The sequence below is a fragment of the Oncorhynchus keta genome, chromosome 25, assembly GCF_023373465.1.
Source record: "Oncorhynchus keta strain PuntledgeMale-10-30-2019 chromosome 25, Oket_V2, whole genome shotgun sequence".
Classification (NCBI taxonomy): domain Eukaryota; kingdom Metazoa; phylum Chordata; class Actinopteri; order Salmoniformes; family Salmonidae; genus Oncorhynchus; species Oncorhynchus keta.
In genome coordinates this window covers 46976455-46999595 of record NC_068445.1, presented here as the reverse complement: position 1 = coordinate 46999595, position 23141 = coordinate 46976455, and the positions used below count along the sequence as shown (strand labels likewise).

At 44.4% G+C, this 23141-nt stretch overlaps 1 protein-coding gene across 1 annotated transcript; it reads left to right on the top strand.

Annotated features, from left to right (window-relative positions):
* The first annotated feature begins 9133 nt into the window (after positions 1-9133).
* On the top strand, positions 9134-21979 carry LOC127911916 (uncharacterized). The gene is made up of 5 exons (XM_052479966.1): positions 9134-9636; positions 20215-20649; positions 20688-21077; positions 21437-21526; positions 21976-21979. The coding sequence occupies exons 1-5, from the start codon at positions 9134-9136 to the stop codon at positions 21977-21979; spliced, it is 1422 nt and encodes a 473-aa protein (XP_052335926.1).
* The last annotated feature ends 1162 nt before the right edge of the window (positions 21980-23141 follow it).

The window sequence follows — 23141 nt, the reverse complement described above, 5'->3', positions numbered from 1 at the left end:
GACCAGAACTAGAGTTGGTTTATAGTTGGACCAGAACTAGAGATGGTTTATAGTTGGACCAGAACTAGAGATGGTTTATAGTTGGACCAGAACTAGAGTTGGTTTATAGTTGGACCAGAACTAGAGTTGGTTTATAGTTGGACCAGAACTAGAGTTGGTTTATAGTTGGACCAGAACTAGAGTTGGTTTATAGTTGGACCAGAACTAGAGTTGGCTTACAGTTGGACCAGAACTAGAGTTGGTTTATAGTTGGACCAGAACTAGAGTTGGTTTATAGTTGGACCAGAACTAGAGATGGTTTATAGTTGAACCAGAACTAGAGTTGGTTTATAGTTGGACCAGAACTAGAGATGGTTTATAGTTGGACCAGAACTAGAGATGGTTTATAGTTGGACCAGAACTAGAGATGGTTTATAGTTGGACCAGAACTAGAGTTGGCTTATAGTTGGACCAGAACTAGAGTTGGCTTATAGTTGGACCAGAACTAGAGTTGGTTTATAGTTGGACCAGAACTAGAGTTGGCTTATAGTTGGACCAGAACTAGAGTTGGTTTATAGTTGGACCAGAACTAGAGTTGGTTTATAGTTGGACCAGTTGGACAGTAGACTACAGCTACAGTATGTAACATCAGTAGACTACAGCTACGTAACATCAGTAGACTACAGTATGTAACTTCAGTAGACTACAGCTATGTAACATCAGTAGACTACAGTATGTAACATCAGTAGACTACAGCTATGTAACATCATTAGACTACAGTATGTAACATCAGTAGACTACAGCTATGTAACATCATTAGACTACAGCTACAGTATGTAACTTCAGTAGACTACAGCTATGTAACTTCAGTAGACTACAGCTACGTAACATCAGTAGACTACAGTATGTAACATCAGTAGACTACAGCTACAGTATGTAACTTCAGTAGACTACAGCTATGTAACATTAATAGACTACAGCATGTAACGTCAGTAGACTACAGCTACAGTATGTAACATCAGTAGACTACAGCTACAGTATGCAACATCAGTAGACTACAGCTACAGTATGTAACTTCAGTAGACTACAGCTACAGTATGTAACTTCAGTAGACTACAGCTACGTAACGTCAGTAGACTCCAGCTACAGTATGTAACTTCAGTAGACTACAGCTACAATATGTAACTTCAGTAGACTCCAGCTACAGTATGTAACGTCAGTAGACTACAGCTATGTAACATCAGTAGACTACAGCTACAGTATGTAACGTCAGTAGACTACAGCTACGTAACATCAATAGACTACAGCTACGTAACGTCAGTAGACTCCAGCTACAGTATGTAACTTCAGTAGACTACAGCTACAGTATGTAACATTAGTAGACTACAGCTACAGTATGTAACATTAGTAGACTACAGCTATGTAACATCAGTAGACTACAGCTATGTAACATCAGTAGACTACAGCTACAGTATGTAACGTCAGTAGACTACAGCTACGTAACATCAATAGACTACAGCTACGTAACGTCAGTAGACTCCAGCTACAGTATGTAACTTCAGTAGACTACAGCTACAGTATGTAACATTAGTAGACTACAGCTACAGTATGTAACATTAGTAGACTACAGCTATGTAACATCAGTAGACTACAGCTATGTAACATCAGTAGACTACAGCTATGTAACATCAGTAGACTACAGCTATGTAACATCAGTAGACTACAGCTACAGTATGTAACGTCAGTAGACTACAGCTACGTAACATCAATAGACTACAGCTACGTAACATCAGTAGACTACAGCTACGTAACATCAGTAGACTACAGCTACAGTATGTAACATCAGTAGACTACAGTATGTAACTTCAGTAGACTACAGCTTTGTAACATCAGTAGACTACAGCTACAGTATGTAACATCAGTAGACTACAGCTACAGTACGTAACATCAGTAGACTACAGTTACAGCTATGTAACATTAGTAGACTACAGTATGTAACGTCAGTAGACTACAGTATGTAACATTAGTAGACTACAGTATGTAACATCAGTAGACTACAGCTACGTAACATCAGTAGACTACAGTTACAGCTATGTAACGTCAGTAGACTACAGTATGTAACGTCAGTAGACTACAGTATGTAACGTCAGTAGACTACAGTATGTAACATCAGTAGACTACAGCTATGTAACGTCAGTAGACTACAGTATGTAACGTCAGTAGACTACAGTATGTAACGTCAGTAGACTACAGTATGTAACATCAGTAGACTACAGTATGTAACATCAGTAGACTACAGTATGTAACGTCAGTAGACTACAGTATGTAACGTCAGTAGACTACAGTATGTAACGTCAGTAGACTACAGCTATGTAACATCAGTAGACTACAGCTATGTAACGTCAGTAGACTACAGTATGTAACGTCAGTAGACTACAGTATGTAACATCAGTAGACTACAGTATGTAACATCAGTAGACTACAGCTATGTAACGTCAGTAGACTACAGTATGTAACATTAGTAGACTACAGCTACGTAACGTCAGTAGACTACAGCTATGTAACGACTACAGTAGACAGTAGACTACAGTATGTAACATCAGTAGACTACAGTATGTAACATCAGTAGACTACAGCTATGTAACATCAGTAGACTACAGTATGTAACGTCAGTAGACTACAGTATGTAACATCAGTAGACTACAGTATGTAACATCAGTAGACTACAGTATGTAACGTCAGTAGACTACAGCTATGTAACGTCAGTAGACTACAGCTACAGTATGTAACGTCAGTAGACTACAGCTATGTAACGTCAGTAGACTACAGTATGCAACGTCAGTAGACTACAGTATGTAACGTCAGTAGACTACAGCTATGTAACATCAGTAGACTACAGTATGTAACGTCAGTAGACTACAGCTATGTAACGTCAGTAGACTACAGTATGTAACGTCAGTAGACTACAGCTATGTAACATCAGTAGACTACAGCTATGTAACGTCAGTAGACTACAGTATGTAACGTCAGTAGACTACAGTATGTAACATCAGTAGACTACAGCTATGTAACGTCAGTAGACTACACTATGTAACATCAGTAGACTACAGTATGTAACGTCAGTAGACTACAGTATGTAACGTCAGTAGACTACAGTATGTAACGTCAGTAGACTACAGTATGTAACATCAGGTGATGACTGGTACAGCTATGTAAGGTCTTTAGTTCTAGACTACAGTTTTTGTAGACTACAGTTGTAGATGACTGGTCAGTAGACTACAGGGTTTTTAGTTGTAATGGTTTTCAGGGGAGGGGGTTGTAGATGACTACAGGTACGTCAGTAGACTACAGTATGTAACATCAGTTAGTATGTAACGTCAGTAAACTATGTAACATGTGACTTATGTAATCAGTGTCTGCATCTGGGTCTTATCCAGTAGAGTTCTGAGTATGTACAGTAGACTACAGGCCAGTGACTGTACCCAGCAGACTCAGACCAGCTACCGCAACACAGTAGATACACAGGAGTTTCTTCAAGGTCTTGTGTAGAAGGATTCAAGACCAGTATGTAACATCAGGTGTGACTGGTGGAAGGTCTTTACAGTTTTTACTGGAGTTGTAGATGACTGGTAGGGCTAGGGATTGTCTGTTGGGGGAGCCAGACATGACTGGTAACCTAGTTGTACAGGTAATTGTCATCTGGGTCTACCTGTTCTGATAGTAAATGACTGACCCAGCAGTAACCAGCTCCGCAAACGGCGTACAGAGTAAGGTCTTTGGAAGGATGTCAAGACCTGTCCATGGAAAAACAGCGACAGTAACCTAAGCCAGACATGACAGTAACCTTACAGGTGTCTACCTGTCCATTAAAACACGACAGTAACCTCAAAGCCCCTCAGTAACCCCACTTTGAGCAGCGTGTCTCTCCAGGCCACCCGAGAACCCCGCTTATCCCCTCCAGGACGCTTCGCGGGAGAGTCAGGAATCTGTCGGACATTTATCTCCCAGTGTTCCCTCATCTTCGAGTTGCAGCCCTCGTCCTTTCCCTCTGACCGCTCGAAAATAGCATACCTCATAACGCTGATGTCCGGGAGGGGCCCCGTCTGGGCTAAGGCGGTGCGGGAATAACAATCTGCTGTGTGCTTCAGTCCAGAGGAGTTTGTGGCTGAGGTGAAAAAGTGTTTTTTTTGTCCATTCTCTGCGAGAGAGGCTGCCCGGAAGTTACTCCAGCTTCATTAAGACTTTCGTAGTGTGGCAGACAATGCTGTTGACTTCCGCATGTTGGCTACCGAGAGTGCCTGGAACCCGGGTTCCCTGTTCAACACGTTTCTGCTCGGATTATCGGAGGAGGTTAAAGACGAGCTCCCAGCCCGGGAGCTGCCAACGGATCTCTACTCACTCATTGCATTGACCATCCGGATTGATGGTTGGCTACGGGAACGTAGGAGGGATCCCACCTCGCCTCCGAGGAATCCGAGGTCACCCGAGTTCCTCCGAGAGCCTCCGAGATCCGTCAACTCGCCTCTTCCGGAGCAGATGCAACTCAGCAGAGCTAGGTTGTCTCCAGCCCAACGTTTACGCAGACTTAACACCAAGAGTTGTCTGTATTGCAGGACTACAGGTGTCTACCTACGTGTCTACCTGTCCATTAAAAGTCATACAGAGAATTGTCCTTCTCTCCTTACTCACACCCCTCTCAAAGTCATCCTGCAGTGGGACGACCAGTAGAAATCTCTCCAGGTACACATTGACTCTGGGGCCGATGAGAGTTTCATGGACACAACCCTGGTGTTAGCGCTGGGCATCCCCACTCAACTCCTCTCCATTCCCATGGATGTTATCAACTCCTATCAACCTGCAAGTGTCAGGGAACCACAGTGAGACTATAGAGTTCATGCTCATCAAGTCTCCTCAGGCACCCGTGGTATTGGAGTTTTCATGGATCTTGCGTCACAATCCCCTCATAGACTGGACTGCTGGTGCTATCATGGGGTTGGAGCCCGTTCTGCCACACTCATTGCCTGAAGTTTGCGATGTAGCTGCTGCCACTCCGCTATGTAGCTGCTGCCCACTTCGCTATGAAGCTGCTGTCCACTCCGCTATGTAGCTGGTGCCACTACACTATGTAGCTGCTACCACTCCGCTATGTAGCTGCTACCCACTCCGCTATGTAGCTGCTACCCAGTCTGCTATGTAGCTGCTACCCAGTCTGCTATGTAGCTGCTACCCAGTCTGCTATGTAGCTGCTGCCCACTCTGCTATGTAGCTGCTGCCACTCCGCTATGTAGCTGCTACCCAGTCTGCTATGTAGCTGCTGCCCAGTCTGCTATGTAGCTGCTGCCCACTCTGCTATGTAGCTGCTGCCACTCTGCTATGTAGCTGCTGCCACTCCGCTATGTAGCTGCTGCCAAGTCTGCTATGTAGCTGCTACCCAGTCTGCTATGTAGCTGCTGCCCAGTCTGCTATGTAGCTGCTACCCAGTCTGCTATGTAGCTGCTGCCCACTCCGCTATGTCGCTGCTGCCCAGTCTGCTATGTAGCTGCTGCCACTACGCTATGTAGCTGGTGCCACTCCACTATGTAGCTGCTGCCCAGTCTGCTATGTAGCTGCTGCCACTCCGCTATGTAGCTGGTGTCACTCCACTATGTAGCTGCTGCCCAGTCTGCTATGTAGCTGCTGCCCACTCCGCTATGTAGCTGCTGCCACTACGCTATGTAGCTGGTGCCACTCCACTATGTAGCTGCTGCCCAGTCTGCTATGTAGCTGCTGCCACTCCGCTATGTAGCTGGTGTCCTCCGCTATGTAGCTACTACCCATTCTGCTATGTAGCTGCTGCCCACTCCGCTATGTAGCTGCTGCCACTACACTATGTAGCTGCAACCCACTCCGCTATGTAGCTGCTACCCAGTCAGCTATGTAGCTGCTGCCCAGTCTGCTATGTAGCTGCTACCACTCCGCTATGTAGCTGCTGCCAAGTCTGATATGTAGCTACTACCCACTCCGCTATGTAGCTGGTGCCCAGTCTGCTATGTAGCTGCTGCCACTCCGCTATGTAGCTGCTGCCCAGTCTGCTATGTAGCTGCTGCCCAGTCCGCTATGTAGCTGCTGCCCAGTCTGCTGTGTAGCTGCTGCCACTCCGCTATGTAGCTGCTGCCCAGTCTGCTGTGTAGCTGCTGCCACTCCGCTATGTAGCTGCTGCCCAGTCTGCTATGTAGCTGCTACCCACTCCGCTATGTGGCTGCTGCCCAATCTGCTGTGTAGCTGCTGCCACTCCGCTATGTAGCTGCTGCCCAGTCTGCTGTGTAGCTGCTGCCACTCCGCTATGTAGCTGGTGCCCAGTCTGCTATGTAGCTGCTGCCCAGTCTGCTATGTAGCTGCTGCCACTCCGCTATGTAGCTGGTGCCCATATGCAGCTATTTACATGTTGTACCCAGAAGACATGATCAACATGTTTGTACAAACTTGACTGTCTGTTGTAACAGTATTGCAAACATAAAAGACACAGACAGGCAGTCAACATAGTGATTTAACTATGTAGATTATCATCACCAATAGGAGACAGTCTAAAGCAGAATAACTATGTAGATTATCATCACCAATAGGAGACAGTCTAAAGCAGCATAACTATGTAGATTATCATCACCAATAGGAGACAGTCTAAAGCAGAATAACTACGTAGATTATCATCACCAATAGGAGACAGTCTAAAGCAGAATAACTATGTAGATTATCATCACCAATAGGAGACAGTCTAAAGCAGAATAACTATGTAGATTATCATCACCAATAGGAGACAGTCTAAAGCAGAATAACTATGTAGATTATCATCACCAATAGGAGACAGTCTAAAGCAGAATAACTATGTAGATTATCATCACCAATAGGAGACATAACAGAATAACTATGTAGATTATCATCACCAATAGGAGACAGTCTAAAGCAGCATAACTATGTAGATTATCATCACCAATAGGAGACAGTCTAAAGCAGAATAACTATGTAGATTATCATCACCAATAGGAGACAGTCTAAAGCAGCATAAATAACTCACCAATAGGAGACAGTCTAAAGCAGAATAACTATGTAGATTATCATCACCAATAGGAGACAGTCTAAAGCAGCATAACTATGTAGATTATCATCACCAATAGGAGACAGTCTAAAGCAGAATAACTATGTAGATTATCATCAACAATAGGAGACAGTCTAAAGCAGAATAACTATGTAGATTATCATCACCAATAGGAGACAGTCTAAAGCAGCATAACCTGGTAGATTATCATCACCAATAGGAGACAGTCTAAAGCAGCATAACTATGTAGATTATCATCACCAATAGGAGACAGTCTAAAGTAGCATAACTATGTAGATTATCATCACCAATAGGAGACAGTCTAAAGTAACAGATTAATTTAGTAGATTATCATGACCAATTGGAGACAGTCTAAAGCAGTTGTTGAGAAACGATGTAAGTAATGATAGCTCCAGCTAGCTACTTTTCAGGCAGATCTAGATTCAGTAGGATGATCACTGAGAGGCAAATTAGCAGTTATGGGGCCTGTGTGTGGAGAGTTACACGCAGCTATTTAGGCAGCATACGAAAACACAAGCAAGACACAGACATGCAGTCTAATTAGCGACAGTGTTTGACTTGGAGTGAAATAGGTGCCGGTATCCATTTTGGATGCCGGTACTGTTTATATTTAGGGGCAAGGAGCTCCACAACACTTTTGAGCTAATATTCTATCAGAGAAACGGGAACTCAAGCAGTGGAATATTTGAGGTGCCGGTACTCAGTTTCGGTGAGCTCCTGCCCAAGTCAAGCACTAATTCTGCTGCATTTGTGCAACGGCACTAGTGTTCTTTTTATATATTTTGGAACGTTTGTTTAACCTGCATCCTGCTTGTGCAACGGCTATATATATTTTGGGTTTTTTGTTTTTATTTTCAGCTGTTCAGAAATATATGAGGCAGAGACATAGGTTACATCATCGTGGTTCAGAAGAGAGTAAAGAGAGGAACGCGAAGGGAGGTGGAGTGTGAGCAGCAGCTAAATTAAAGAATTAATATGTGCATAAAATAGCATCCGGATTATTAGTGTTGAGAAAAGAGTGTTCCGGAAAGGGAGGGGGGGCTAAAACTCTGTATTCACAGCCACGGTCTACAATATTTTTCAAAAATCATTCATTGCTTTATTTTGCAGGTGTTGTTACACGTGGTCTGCCACTGCGAGGACAATCAGCTGCCCGTCCTGTCTCCCTATAGCGCTGTCTTAGGTGTCTCACAGTACGAACATTGCAATTTATTGCACTGGCCACATCTGCAGTCCTCATGCCTCCTTGCAGCATGCCTAAATCACGTTCGAGCAGATGAGCGGGGACCCTGGTCATCTTTCTTTTGGTGTTTTTCAGAGTCCGTAGAAAGGTCTCTTTAGTGTCCTAAGTTTTCATAACTGTGACCTTAATTGCCTACCGTCTGTAAGCTGTTAGTGTCTTAATGAACATTCACCTGTAGAATGGTCATTAATTGTTTATGGTTCATTGAACATGGGAAACAGTGTTTAAACCCTTTACAATGAAGATCGGTGAAGTTATTTGGATTTTTACAAATTATCTTTGAAAGACAGGGTCCTGAAAAAGAAACCACGTTTCTTTTTCTGTTGAGTTTAGAATGCTCCGTTTGTGGTTCTCCGATCAAACAGAATGCTCCATTTGTGGTTCTCTGATCAAACAGAATGCTCCGTTTGTGGTTCTCTGATCAAACAGAATGTTCCATTTGTGGTTCTCTGATCAAACAGAATGCTCCATTTGTGGTTCTCCGATCAAACAGAATGCTCCATTTGTGGTTCTCTGAACTAGTCAACCTGCAGCTTGCTGCTCCTCATTAGACTAACTATAAACAGCATCTCATCATCAGGAGGCATCAGGCCGGCTGCTCTCGCAGCTTGAGAGGAGTAACACTCATTAATAGTGAATGGAAGCTAGTTAGTTTCGATTGGTTGTCCACTATACTGGTGTACAGTACAGCCACTATACAGATGTTCTCTCGCTCTTTCAATCATTGTATAGGAACTTGGAAGAGAGTGTACAGCGAGTTATTGTACAGCGAGTTATTGTTCAGCACTTGAATAATCACTGTTCAAAAACCTAAAGGAATGTCATTGACAGAGATGTGGTGTCAGTTATCTGATGAGACGTGGTGTCTGACGGTATCTGATGAGACGTGGTGTCTGACGGTATCTGACGAGACGTGGTGTCTGACGGTATCTGATGAGACGTGGTGTCTGACGGTATCTGATGAGACGTGGTGTCTGACGGTATCTGATGAGACGTGGTGTCTGACGGTATCTGATGAGACGTGGTGTCTGACGGTATCTGATGAGACGTGGTGTCTGACGGTATCTGATGAGACGTGGTGTCTGACGGTATCTGATGAGACGTGGTGTCTGACGGTATCTGATGAGACGTGGTGTCTGACGGTATCTGATGAGACGTGGTGTCTGACGGTATCTGATGAGACGTGGTGTCTGACGGTATCTGATGAGACGTGGTGTCTGATTGTATCTGATGAGACGTGGTATCTGACGGTATCTGATGAGACGTGGTGTCTGACGGTATCTGATGAGACGTGGTGTCTGACGGTATCTGATGAGATATGGTATCTGATGAGACGTGGTGTCTGACGGTATCTGATGAGACGTGGTGTCTGACGGTATCTGATGAGACGTGGTGTCTGATGGTATCTGATGAGACGTGGTGTCTGACGGTATCTGATGAGACGTGGTGTCTGATGGTATCTGACGAGACGTGGTATCTGATGGTATCTGATGAGACGTGGTATCTGACGAGACGTGGTATCTGATGGTATCTGATGAGACGTGTTATCTGATGAGACATGGTATCTGCCGAGACGTGGTATCTGATGAGACGTGGTATCTGACGAGACGTGGTATCTGATGAGATGTGGTGTCTGACGGTGTCTGATGAGACGTGGTATCTGATGAGACGTGGTATCTGATGGTATCTGACGAGACGTGGTATCTGATGGGATCTGACGAGACGTGGTATCTGATGAGACGTGGTATCTGATGGTATCTGATGGTATCTGACGTGGTATCTGACGAGACGTGGTATCTGATGAGATGTGGTATCTGATGAGACGTGGTATCTGATGGTATCTGATGGTATCTGATGAGATGTGGTATCTGATGGTATCTGATGGTGTCTGACGAGACGTGGTATCTGACGAGACGTGGTATCTGATGAGACGTGGTATCTGATGGTATCTGATGAGATGTGGTATCTGATGGTATCTGATGGTGTCTGACGAGACGTGGTATCTGACGAGACGTGGTATCTGACGAGACGTGGTATCTGACGAGACGTGGTATCTGATGGTATCTGATGAGACGTGGTATCTGACGAGACGTGGTATCTGACGAGACGTGGTATCTGACGAGACGTGGTATCTGCCGAGACGTGGTATCTGAGGAGACGTGGTATCTCATGGTATCTGACGAGACGTGGTATCTGATGGTATCTGCCGAGACGTGGTGTCTGATGGTATCTGATGAGACGTGGTGTCTGATGAGACGTGGTATCTGATGAGACGTGGTATCTCGTGGTTAACTATTATGCTGCAGCTGTCGTCATAAAATATAATTTGTCTCCCACTGACAGACCAAAGATAAATGATTCCTTCTCTCTCTCCCCCATCTCTCTTTTTCTCTCCGGTGAAGTGATTTCTGGGCTGTTCATTTTCAGATATCATTTGTCCGTTGCTAAGATAATAAAAGTTAAGACAAATTGGCGCGCTGGAAGCAGCTAGTTAATAACCAAAGTGATTCGTGCCAGTAGCATCGGCGTCACAGACAGGAAACTGAAGGAGCCCCATAATCAATACGCACTTCACATCTCAATGGACCAACACATTCTTTCCAGGGAACCGGAGAGAGAGAGAGAGGGGCAGACAGGCCCTAACCTGGGTTTGAGGTAGCGAGTCTAGCGACTAGCAATGGAACACCAGTCATGGATGGAATCCTGGGGTCTGGAGTGACAGGAGCCTCTGCGGTCCAACAACCACAAGGAAGGCTGTAGATGATTCAGGGCGCGACGCACCGACCATCAGACTGCCTTATTTCAGGGAAGTTGAAGGGAAATGGAAGCAGATGTCGGTCAGGAAGTTTCACAGCTTCAGAGGCATTAGTGACCCTCCTTATTGGAGCGCACACCCTCCCGTCTCGCCTCTTTCTCTCTCTCTCTCGTTTTTTTTTTTTTTTTTGCCAGGATACACTTTGCAATGCCTCGATCCATCATAAAACCATCAAAGTGTTCTTACGGTTCGTTTGAGTGAGAAACGCAGCGTTTCCTGAGAGCCTACCTTTCCTCGCGGGCCAAGTCTAGTTTCTTCTAGCTCCCAGGTGCTGGTTGCACGGTCGACCGGTCCCCTCCAAACCACTTCCAGCTAGGAGTATCCCCTCCAGAAGATTGGATTTAAAGGGACACGTATTGCGTGTGTAACAGAAAACATCTCTTTTCCATTAGAACACAACTCCTGTTTTAATACTCCTGTTTTAATACTTCATAATGGCCATCATTTCCACAGCTGGAATGATTCAACCACATTGCTGCCACTGGAAACAAATGAACTACTTATATGTGCTGTTATCATGATAGTTTCCAAAAAAACAAACAGTTAAATACATACATTGTGTTTAAATAATGCCATGTCATTTATTTGTATTTATTTGTATGTGTGTGTGTGTGTGTGTGTGTAAGCAAATCAAAGTCAGCCTCAAATCTGAAACAAATTTGGGTAGCAGGTAGCCTAGTGGTTAAGAGGGTTGGACCAGTGATTGCAAAGTAGGTAGTTCAAATCCGCTGAGACGACAGGGCAGGGGGAAAAAAAAAAAATCTGTTGACGTGCCCCTTGACCAAGGCACATAACCCTAACCGTTGATAATGGCTGACTCTGGCTGTGACCCCACTCTCAGGGGGGAGTTGGGATATGCAAAACACACATCCATAAAATAAAACACTGGTACATGTGAGAAACTGGACAAATATAAAGTACCCACATTGCATTCTTCTAAAAATGTCCATTAGCCCTGCATAGAGGCGAGTTGATTATCTCTTATGTTATGTACTATCAGTGGAGCACAGTGTACTCTAGTACATGTACAAACAAATCAAATTTTATTTGTCACTGCACATGGTTAGCAGATGTTAAATGCGAGTGTGATTATCTCTAGTTATGCAGTGATTATCTACTATCCAAAACAGTCTTAGCACAGTGTAAGGGGTAAGGAACATGTACATGCATATATGAATCATGAGTGACGGTACAGAGCAGCATACAGTAGATTATCTCTTATGTTATGTACTATCAGTGTGTAGACAAAGTAAACAGTGCATAGTTAACTGGCTAGTACATGTTACACTGTAGCATATATACATATGCATATGAGATGAATAATGTAGGGTATTTGATTATAAGGTCTTATGTTATGATATATTTACATAATTCCCATCAACATTATTCTGGAGTTGGGTGGAAATGTGTGGCAGCAGCCACTCAATGTTGTACTCAGTCTGTACAGCTGTTTTTCAGTACACTGTACATGGATGATCAGCGGGGTGAACAGGCAGTGGTTCGGTGGTTGATGTATGATGATCTTTATCTTCCTGTAACAACGTGGTGGTGTAGGTGTCCTGGAGGGCAGGTAGTTTCTAGTAGCCACCTCACTGCTTTTACACCTGCATTGTTTGCTGATTGGGATGTTTTAGGTTTGTGAGTGTTTCTGTACAGCACTTTGAGATATCAGCTGTTTGTCTGTACGAACACAAAGGGCTATATAAATAAATTGCTGTTTTGAGTCCACAATCATCTCCTTAGTTTTTTACGTTGATGAGGTATTTTCCTGACACCACACTCCGAGGGCCCTCACCTCCTCCTCTGTAGGCCGTCACTTAAATAATGTATGCGTCTGGCCGTCTCGTCGTCTGTACACTGCATAGAGGCGAGTTGATTATCTCTTTTTTATATATCATGGCTATAATTTAACACATTTGCTGCTACAAACAAATGTGTTACTTTTTCCCTGTAGAAATGTGTTCAACATCCACCTAAACTGCTCGTAAGTTTACTAGATAGCAGATACAGTAGTTAACGTGCTAACCAAACAAACAGGCTTGCTAGTTGAGCTACTCAAACCACGACTCTAAATGTACTATTATGAAAATCAAATTCAACAACGTCAATGTTTTCAATTCGACATTTGCTTTCAAAAGCAGTTACAAATAGCTCATGTAAGAGTGAACTATAGCCATGGAATTCTACCTGATATACCGTGCATTATTGAAGCAATAAATGCCCGAGGGGGTAAACCACGGCTAAGGGCTGCGTCCAGGCACGACACAACGCCGAGTGCCCTTCAGCGGTGGGATATTGACCATATAACACAAAGCCTTATTGCTATTATAAACTGGTTACTGAAATTAGAGCAGTAAAAATACATGTTTTGTCATGCCGTCGAAGCTGGTGATTGGAGGAAATATTGGTACGGTTTGCCGACCCCCCCCCGACTTCGTCAAGGGACCTAACAACACCCGTGCCAATATATCCTCCAATCACCGGCGTTATCACTTAAATAATGTATGCTCTACAATGCCCTTCAAGCCAATCAGGAATGAGTATGCAACAACGCCATGGTATAAAAGAAGATTTCACCTCTATAGTCTGTGAATTATGACATTGATATCAGCCTCCATGCTGGATTTACTCATATTTAAGAGGTAACTTGGTCCCAATTGAATAAAGCTGCTTGGAGGAAGACAGAAGGCAAAGATGACAAACTGGTGCCATCTAGTGATTTAGTCCGTCTCTGTTACCATCTAGTGGTTTAGAGTGTCTGGTGCCATCTAGTGATTTAGAGTGTCTGTTACCATCTAGTGATTTAGTCAGTCTCTGTTACCATCTAGTGGTTTAGAGTGTCTGGTGCCATCTAGTGATTTAGAGTGTCTGGTGCCATCTAGTGATTTAGAGTGTCTGGTGCCATCTAGTGATTTAGAGTGTCTGTTACCATCTAGTGATTTAGTCAGTCTCTGTTACCATCTAGTGGTTTAGAGTGTCTGGTACCATCTAGTGATTTAGAGTGTCTGGTGCCATCTAGTGATTTAGAGTGTCTGTTACCATCTAGTGATTTAGTCAGTCTCTGTTACCATCTAGTGATTTAGAGTGTCTGTTACCATCTAGTGATTTAGTCAGTCTCTGTTACCATCTAGTGGTTTAGAGTGTCTGGTACCATCCTGTGATTTAGAGTGTCTGGTGCCATCTAGTGATTTAGAGTGTCTGGTGCCATCTAGTGATTTAGAGTGTCTGGTGCCATCTAGTGATTTAGTCAGTCTCTGTTACCATCCTGTAATTTAGAGTGTCTGGTGCCATCTAGTGATTTAGAGTGTCTGTTACCATCTAGTGATTTAGTCAGTCTCTGTTACCATCTAGTGGTTTAGAGTGTCTGGTACCATCCTGTAATTTAGAGTGTCTGGTGCCATCTAGTGATTTAGAGTGTCTGTTACCATCTAGTGATTTAGAGTGTCTGGTGCCATCTAGTGATTTAGTCAGTCTCTGTTACCATCTAGTGATTTAGAGTGTCTGGTGCCATCTAGTGATTTAGAGTGTCTGTTACCATCTAGTGGTTTAGAGTGTCTGGTGCCATCTAGTGATTTAGAGTGTCTGGTACCATCTAGTGATTTAGTTTAGAGTGTCTGGTACCATCTAGTGATTTAGAGTGTCTGGTGCCATCTAGTGATTTAGAGTGTCTGGTGCCATCTAGTGATTTAGAGTGTCTGGTACCATCTAGTGATTTAGAGTGTCTGGTGCCATCTAGTGATTTAGAGTGTCTGGTGCCATCTAGTGATTTAGTCAGTCTCTGGTACCATCTAGTGATTTAGAGTGTCTGGTACCATCTAGTGATTTAGTCAGTCTCTGGTACCATCTAGTGATTTAGAGTGTCTGGTACCATCTAGTGATTCAGGCAGTCTCTGGTACCATCTAGTGATTCAGGCAGTGTCTGGTACCATCTAGTGATTTAGAGTGTCTGGTGCCATCTAGTGATTTAGCAGTGTCTGGTGCCATCTAGTGATTTAGCAGTCTCTGGTGCCATCTAGTGATTCCAGTCTCTGGTACCATCTAGTGATTTAGAGTGTCTGGTGCCATCTAGTGATTTAGAGTCTCTGTTACCATCTAGTGATTTAGTCAGTCTCTGTTACCATCTAGTGATTTAGAGTGTCTGGTACCATCTAGTGATTTAGCGGTCTCTGGTACCATCTAGTGATTTAGAGTGTCTGGTACCATCTAGTGATTTAGGCAGTCTCTGGTACCATCTAGTGATTTAGAGTGTCTGTTACCATCTGTGATTTAGTCAGTCTCTGTTACCATCTAGTGATTTAGAGTGTCTGGTACCATCTAGTGATTTAGTCAGTCTCTGTTACCATCTTGTGTTTTAGAGTGTCTGGTACCATCTAGTGATTTAGAGTGTCTGGTACCATCTAGTGATTTAGAGTGTCTGGTACCATCTTGTGATTTAGTCAGTCTCTGTTACCATCTAGTGATTTAGAGTGTCTGTTACCATCTAGTGATTTAGAGTGTCTGGTACCATCTAGTGATTTAGTCAGTCTCTGGTACCATCTAGTGATTTAGAGTGTCTGGTACCATCCTGTAATTTAGAGTGTCTGGTACCATCTAGTGATTTAGAGTGTCTGTTGCCATCTAGTGATTTAGAGTGTCTGGTGCCATCTAGTGATTTAGTCAGTCTCTGTTACCATCCTGTGATTTAGAGTGTCTGGTACCATCTAGTGATTTAGAGTGTCTGTTACCATCTAGTGTTTAAGTCAGTCTCTGTTACCATCTAGTGATTTAGTCAGTCTCTGGTACCATCTAGTGATTTAGAGTGTCTGTTACCATCTAGTGATTAAGGCAGTCTCTGGTACCATCTAGTGATTAAGGCAGTCTCTGGTACCATCTAGTGATTCAGGCAGTCTCTGGTACCATCTAGTGATTTAGCAGTCTCTGTTACCATCTAGTGATTCAGGCAGTCTCTGGTACCATCTAGTGATTCAGGCAGTCTCTGGTACCATCTGTCTCTGTACCATCTAGTGATTCAGGCAGTCTCTGGTACCATCTAGTGATTCAGGCAGTCTCTGGTACCATCTAGTGATTCAGGCAGTCTCTGGTACCATCTAGTGATTCAGGCAGTCTCTGGTACCATCTAGTGATTCAGGCAGTCTCTGGTACCATCTAGTGATTCAGGCAGTCTCTGGTACCATCTAGTGATTCAGGCAGTCTCTGGTACCATCTAGTGATTCAGGCAGTCTCTGGTACCATCTAGTGATTCAGGCAGTCTCTGGTGCCATCTAGTGATTCAGGCAGTCCCTGTTACCATCTAGTGATTCGGGAAGTCTCTGGTACCATCTAGTGATTCAGGCAGTCTCTGGTACCATCTAGTGATTCAGGCAGTCTCTGGTACCATCTAGTGATTCAGGCAGTCTCTGGTACCATCTAGTGATTCAGGCAGTCTCTGGTGCCATCTAGTGATTTAGGCAGTCTCTGGTACCATCTAGTGATTTAGTCAGTCTCTGTTACCATCAAGTGATTTAGAGTGTCTGGTACCATCTAGTGATTAAGGCGGTCTCTGGTACCATCTAGTGGTTTAGAGTGTCTGGTACCATCCTGTAATTTAGAGTGTCTGGTACCATCTAGTGATTTAGCAGTCTCTGGTACCATCTAGTGATTTAGAGTGTCTGGTACCATCTAGTGATTTAGTCAGTCTCTGTTACCATCTAGTGATTTAGTCAGTCTCTGGTACCATCTAGTGATTTAGCAGTCTCTGGTACCATCTAGTGATTTAGGCAGTCTCTGGTACCATCTAGTGATTTAGGCAGTCTCTGGTACCATCTAGTGATTTAGCAGTCTCTGGTACCATCTAGTGATTTAGTCAGTCTCTGTTACCATCTAGTGATTCGGGAAGTCTCTGTACCATCTAGTGATTTAGAGTGTCTGTTACCATCTAGTGATTAAGGCAGTCTCTGGTACCATCTAGTGATTCAGGCAGTCTCTGGTACCATCTAGTGATTAAGGCAGTCTCTGGTACCATCTAGTGATTCAGGCAGTCTGGTACCATCTAGTGATTCAGGCAGTCTCTGTTACCATCTAGTGATTCAGGCAGTCTCTGGTGCCATCTAGTGATTCAGGCAGTCTGTTACCATCTAGTGATTCAGGCAGTCTCTGTTACCATCTAGTGATTCAGGCAGTCCCTGTTACCATCTAGTGATTCAGGCAGTCTCTTACCATCTAGTGATTCAGGCAGTCTCTGGTACCATCTAGTGATTTCAGGCAGTCTCTGGTACCATCTAGTGATTCAGGCAGTCTCTGGTACCATCTAGTGATTTAGTCAGTCTCTGGTACCATCTAGTGATTTAGTCAGTCTCTGGTACCATCTAGTGATTTAGAGTGTCTGGTACCATCATGTGATTTAGTCAGTCTCTGGTGCCATCTAGTGATTTAGACTGTCTGGTACCATCTAGTGATTTAGAGTGTCTGTTACCATCTAGTGATTCAGGCAGTCTCTGGTACCATCTAGTGATTTAGTCAGTCTCTGGTACCATCTAGTGATTTAGTCAGTCTCTGGTACCATCTAGTGATTTAGTCAGTCTCTGGTACCATCTAGTGATTCAGGCAGTCTCTGGTACCATCTAGTGATTCAGGCAGTCTCTGGTACCATCTAGTGATTCAGGCAGTCTCTGGTACCATCTAGTGATTCAGGCAGTCTCTGGTACCATCTAGTGATTCAGGCAGTCTCTGGTACCATCTAGTGATTCAGGCAGTCTCTGGTGCCATCTAGTGATTCAGGCAGTCTCTGGTACCATCTAGTGATTCAGGCAGTCTCTGGTACCATCTAGTGATTTAGTCAGTCTCTGGTACCATCTAGTGATTTAGTCAGTCTCTGTTACCATCTAGTGATTTAGAGTCTCTGGTACCATCTAGTGATTTAGGTCTCAGTCTCTAGAGTGTCTGGTACCATCTAGTGATTAAGGCAGTCTCTGGTACCATCTAGTGATTTGAGTGTCTGGTACCATCCTGTAATTTAGTCAGTCTCTGTTACCATCTAGTGATTTAGAGTGTCTGGTGCCATCTAGTGATTTAGGCAGTCTCTGTTACCATCTGTGATTTAGAGTGTCTGGTACCATCTAGTGATTTTCAGTTACCATCAGTCAGTCTGTTACCATCTAGTGATTTAGTCAGTCTCTGGTACCATCTAGTGATTTAGCAGTGTCTGTTACCATCTAGTGATTCAGGCAGTCTCTGGTACCATCTAGTGATTCAGGCAGTCTCTGGTACCATCTAGTGATTTAGAGTGTCTGGTACCATCTGTAATTTCAGGTACCATCCAGTACCATCTAGTGATTTAGGAGTGTCTGGTGCCATCTAGTGATTCAGGCAGTCTCTGTTACCATCTAGTGATTAGAGTGTCTGGTACCATCTGATTTAGAGTGTCTGTTACCATCTAGTGATTAAGGCAGTCTCTGGTACCATCTAGTGATTAAGGCAGTCTCTGGTACCATCTAGTGATTAAGGCAGTCTCTGGTACCATCTAGTGATTCAGGCAGTCTCTGGTACCATCTAGTGATTCAGGCAGTCTCTGTTACCATCTAGTGATTCAGGCAGTCTCTGGTACCATCTAGTGATTCAGGCAGTCTCTGTTACCATCTAGTGATTCAGGCAGTCTCTGGTACCATCTAGTGATTCAGGCAGTCTCTGGTACCATCTAGTGATTTAGTCAGTCTCTGTTACCATCTAGTGATTCAGGCAGTCTCTGTTACCATCTAGTGATTCAGGCAGTCTCTGTTACCATCTAGTGATTCAGGCAGTCTCTGGTACCATCTAGTGATTCAGGCAGTCTCTGGTACCATCTAGTGATTCAGGCAGTCTCTGGTACCATCTAGTGATTCAGGCAGTCTCTGGTACCATCTAGTGATTCAGGCAGTCTCTGGTGCCATCTAGACAGATTCAGGCAGTCTCTGGTACCATCTAGTGATTTAGGCAGTCTCTGGTACCATCTAGTGATTCAGGCAGTCTCTGGTACCAGACATCTACCATCTAGTGATTCAGGCAGAAGGTACCATCTATGATTAGTCTCTGGTGCCATCTAGTGATTCAGGCAGTGCCATCTAGGATTAGTCTCTGGTACCATCTAGTGATTTAGGCAGTCTCTGGTGCCATCTAGTGATTCAGGCAGTCCCTGTTACCATCTAGTGATTGGGAAGTCTCAGACCATCTAGTGATTCAGGCAGTTCTGGTACCAGAAGGTGACCAGACATCTAGTACCATCTAGACAGAAGGTAGGCAGTCTCTGGACATCTAGTGGATTCAGACAGAAGGTCTCAGTGCCATCTAGTGGTTTGGTACCATCAGAAGGTACCAGACATCTAGATTGGTTTGGTACCATCTAGAAGGCACCTGGTACCATCTAGTGGTTTGGTGCCATCTAGTGAAGGTACCAGACATCTAGGCAGTGGTACCATCAGAAGGCAGTCTCAGTACCATCTAGTGATTTAGCACAGTCTCTTACCATCTAGGTAGTCCAGACATCTAGTGATTCAGGCAGTCTCTGGTACCACTAGTGAAGGCAGTCTCTGACCATCTAGTTACCATCTAGTGATTCGGGAAGTCTCTTACCATCAGAAGGTACTCAGACATCTAGTGATTCAGGGTTTACCATCTAGTGATTCAGGCAGTCTCTGGTACCATCTAGTGATTTAGGCAGTCTCTGGTACCATCTAGTGAGGCATCTCTGGTGCCATCTAGTGATTAGACAGTCTCTGGTACCATCTAGTGATTCAGGCAGTCTCTGGTTCTAGTGATTCAGGAAGTACCAGTTACCATCTGATTGGTTTACCATCAGAAGGCAGTCTCTGGACCATCTAGTGATTAAGGCAGTTTAGCCATCTAGTGAAGGTAGTCTCAGACCATCTAGTGATTCGGGCAGTTCTGGTACCATCTAGTGAAGGCAGTCTCAGTACCATCTAGTGATTTAGTCAGAAGGTTCCATCAGACAGTCTCTGTTACCATCTAGTGACAGAAGGTCTCTGTTACCATCTAGTGATTCAGGGTCTTTACCATCAGAAGGTAGTCCAGACATCTAGTGGTTTACCACAGAAGGTACTCAGATCCATCTAGTGGTTTAGACAGAAGGTACCAGACATCTAGTGGTTTAGACAGAAGGTACCAGACATCTAGTGGTTTAGACAGAAGGTACCAGACATCTAGTGGTTTAGACAGAAGGTACCAGACATCTAGTGGTTTAGACAGAAGGTACCAGACATCTAGTGGTTTAGACAGAAGGTACCAGACATCTAGTGGTTTAGACAGAAGGTACCAGACATCTAGTGGTTTAGACAGAAGGTACCAGACATCTAGTGGTTTAGACAGAAGGTACCAGACATCTAGTGGTTTAGACAGAAGGTACCAGACATCTAGTGGTTTAGACAGAAGGTACCAGACATCTAGTGGTTTAGACAGAAGGTACCAGACATCTAGTGGTTTAGACAGAAGGTACCAGACATCTAGTGGTTTAGACAGAAGGTACCAGACATCTAGTGGTTTAGACAGAAGGTACCAGACATCTAGTGGTTTACCAGACATCAGTGAAGGTACCAGACATCTAGTGGTTTAGACAGAAGGTACCAGACATCTAGTGGTTTAGACAGAAGGTACCAGACATCTAGTGGTTTAGACAGAAGGTACCAGACATCTAGTGGTTTAGACAGAAGGTACCAGACATCTAGTGGTTTAGACAGAAGGTACCAGACATCTAGTGGTTTAGACAGAAGGTACCAGACATCTAGTGGTTTAGACAGAAGGTACCAGACATCTAGTGGTTTAGACAGAAGGTACCAGACATCTAGTGGTTTAGACAGAAGGTACCAGACATCTAGTGGTTTAGACAGAAGGTACCAGACATCTAGTGGTTTAGACAGAAGGTACCAGACATCTAGTGGTTTAGACAGAAGGTACCAGACATCTAGTGGTTTAGACAGAAGGTACCAGACATCTAGTGGTTTAGACAGTTTAAGGTACCAGACATCTAGTGGTTTAGACAGAAGGTACCAGACATCTAGTGGTTTAGACAGAAGGTACCAGACATCTAGTGGTTTAAACAGAATACCAGACATCTAGTGGTTTAGACAGAAGGTACCAGACATCTAGTGGTTTAGACAGAGCCACCAGTCATCAGTGGTTTGGACAGAAGGTACCAGACATCTAGTGTGTTTACAAGAAGGTACCAGACATCTAGATTTAGACATCAGAAGGTACCAGACATCTAGTGGTTTAGACAGAAGGTACCAGACATCTAGTGGTTTAGACAGAAGGTACCAGACATCTAGATCTTTGACAGAAGGTACCAGACATCTAGTGGTTTAGACAGAAGGTACCAGACATCTAGTGGTTTAGACAGAAGGTACCAGACATCTAGTGGTTTAGACAGAAGGTACCAGACATCTAGTGGTTTGGACAGAAGGTACCAGACATCTAGTGGTTTAGACAGAAGGTACCAGACATCTAGTGGTTTAGACAGAAGGTACCAGACATCTAGTGGTTTGGACAGAGGACCAGACATCTAGTGGTTTGACAGAAGGTACCAGACATCTAGTGGTTTAGACAGAAGGTACCAGCTGGTCTGGTTTAACAGAAGGTACCAGACATGGGGGTGGTTTAGGGGAAGGTACCAGACTGGTCTGGTTTAGACAGAAGGTACCAGACTTTCTGGGGGTGGTTTAGACAGGTGGTACCAGACATCTGGTCTGGTTTAGACAGAAGGTACCAGACATCTGAGGGGAGTTTAGACAGAAGGTACCAGACATCTAGTGGTTTATGACAGAAGGTACCAGACATCTAGTGGGATGGTCACGTGTCCCTCTTGTTTTCTGTTTATTAAAGATGAGTTTCAGAAGTTTGACTAGGGGGAGTGTCTGGACAAGACCAATGTCTACCAGCATGGTCTGATCTAATGTAACAGAACTTTCATTGTATCCCTTTGTAGTTTATACGGTGATATATGCAAGTATGTATATTGGGAAACAATTTCACTACAATACCTTATCCAGCTCAGTAGTGTCCTAGCCAGCAGCTTAAAAGAAATATATAAAGAAAACTCATAATGGATGTGTGGTTCAGCACGTCTCGCTCAGAGCCACCATGTCACCAGTGTGTGCTGTGGTCAGGGCTTTCCTGGCCAGGTGACTCAACAAAAAGCTCTGATTTGATTTAGACATCAAATGTTTGATGGGGGAAGGAATTGGGGTGCTACCAGCTGGTCTGGATCTAGATAACAGAACTTTGACTGGGGGAGGTTGGGGGGTGCTACCAGCTGGTCTGGATCTAGATAACAGAACTTTGACTGGGGGAGGTTGGGGGGTGCTACCAGCTGGTCTGGATCTAGATGACAGAACTTTGACTGGGGGAGGTTGGGGGTGCTACCAGCTGGTCTGGATCTAGATAACAGAACTTTGACTGGGGGAGGTTGGGGGTGCTACCAGCTGGTCTGGATCTAGATAACAGAACTTTGACTGGGGAGGTTGGGGGGGGTGCTACCAGCTGGTCTGGATCTAGATAACAGAACTTTGACTGGGGGAGGTTGGGGGGTGCTACCAGCTGGTCTGGATCTAGATAACAGAACTTTGACTGGGGGAGGTTGGGGGGTGCTACCAGCTGGTCTGGATCTAGATAACAGAACTTTGACTGGGGGAGGTTGGGGGGTGCTACCAGCTGGTCTGGATCTAGATGACAGAACTTTGACTGGGGGAGGTTGGGGGGCTACCAGCTGGTCTATCTAGATGACAGAACTTTGACTGGGGGAGGTTGGGGGGTGCTACCAGCTGGTCTGGATCTAGATGACAGAACTTTGACTGGGGGAGGTTGGGGGGTGCTACCAGCTGGTCTGGATCTAGATAACAGAACTTTGACTGGGGGAGGTTGGGGGGGTGCTACCAGCTGGTCTGGATCTAGATAACAGAACTTTGACTGGGGGAGGTTGGGGGGTGCTACCAGCTGGTCTGGATCTAGATGACAGAACTTTGACTGGGGGAGGTTGGGGGTGCTACCAG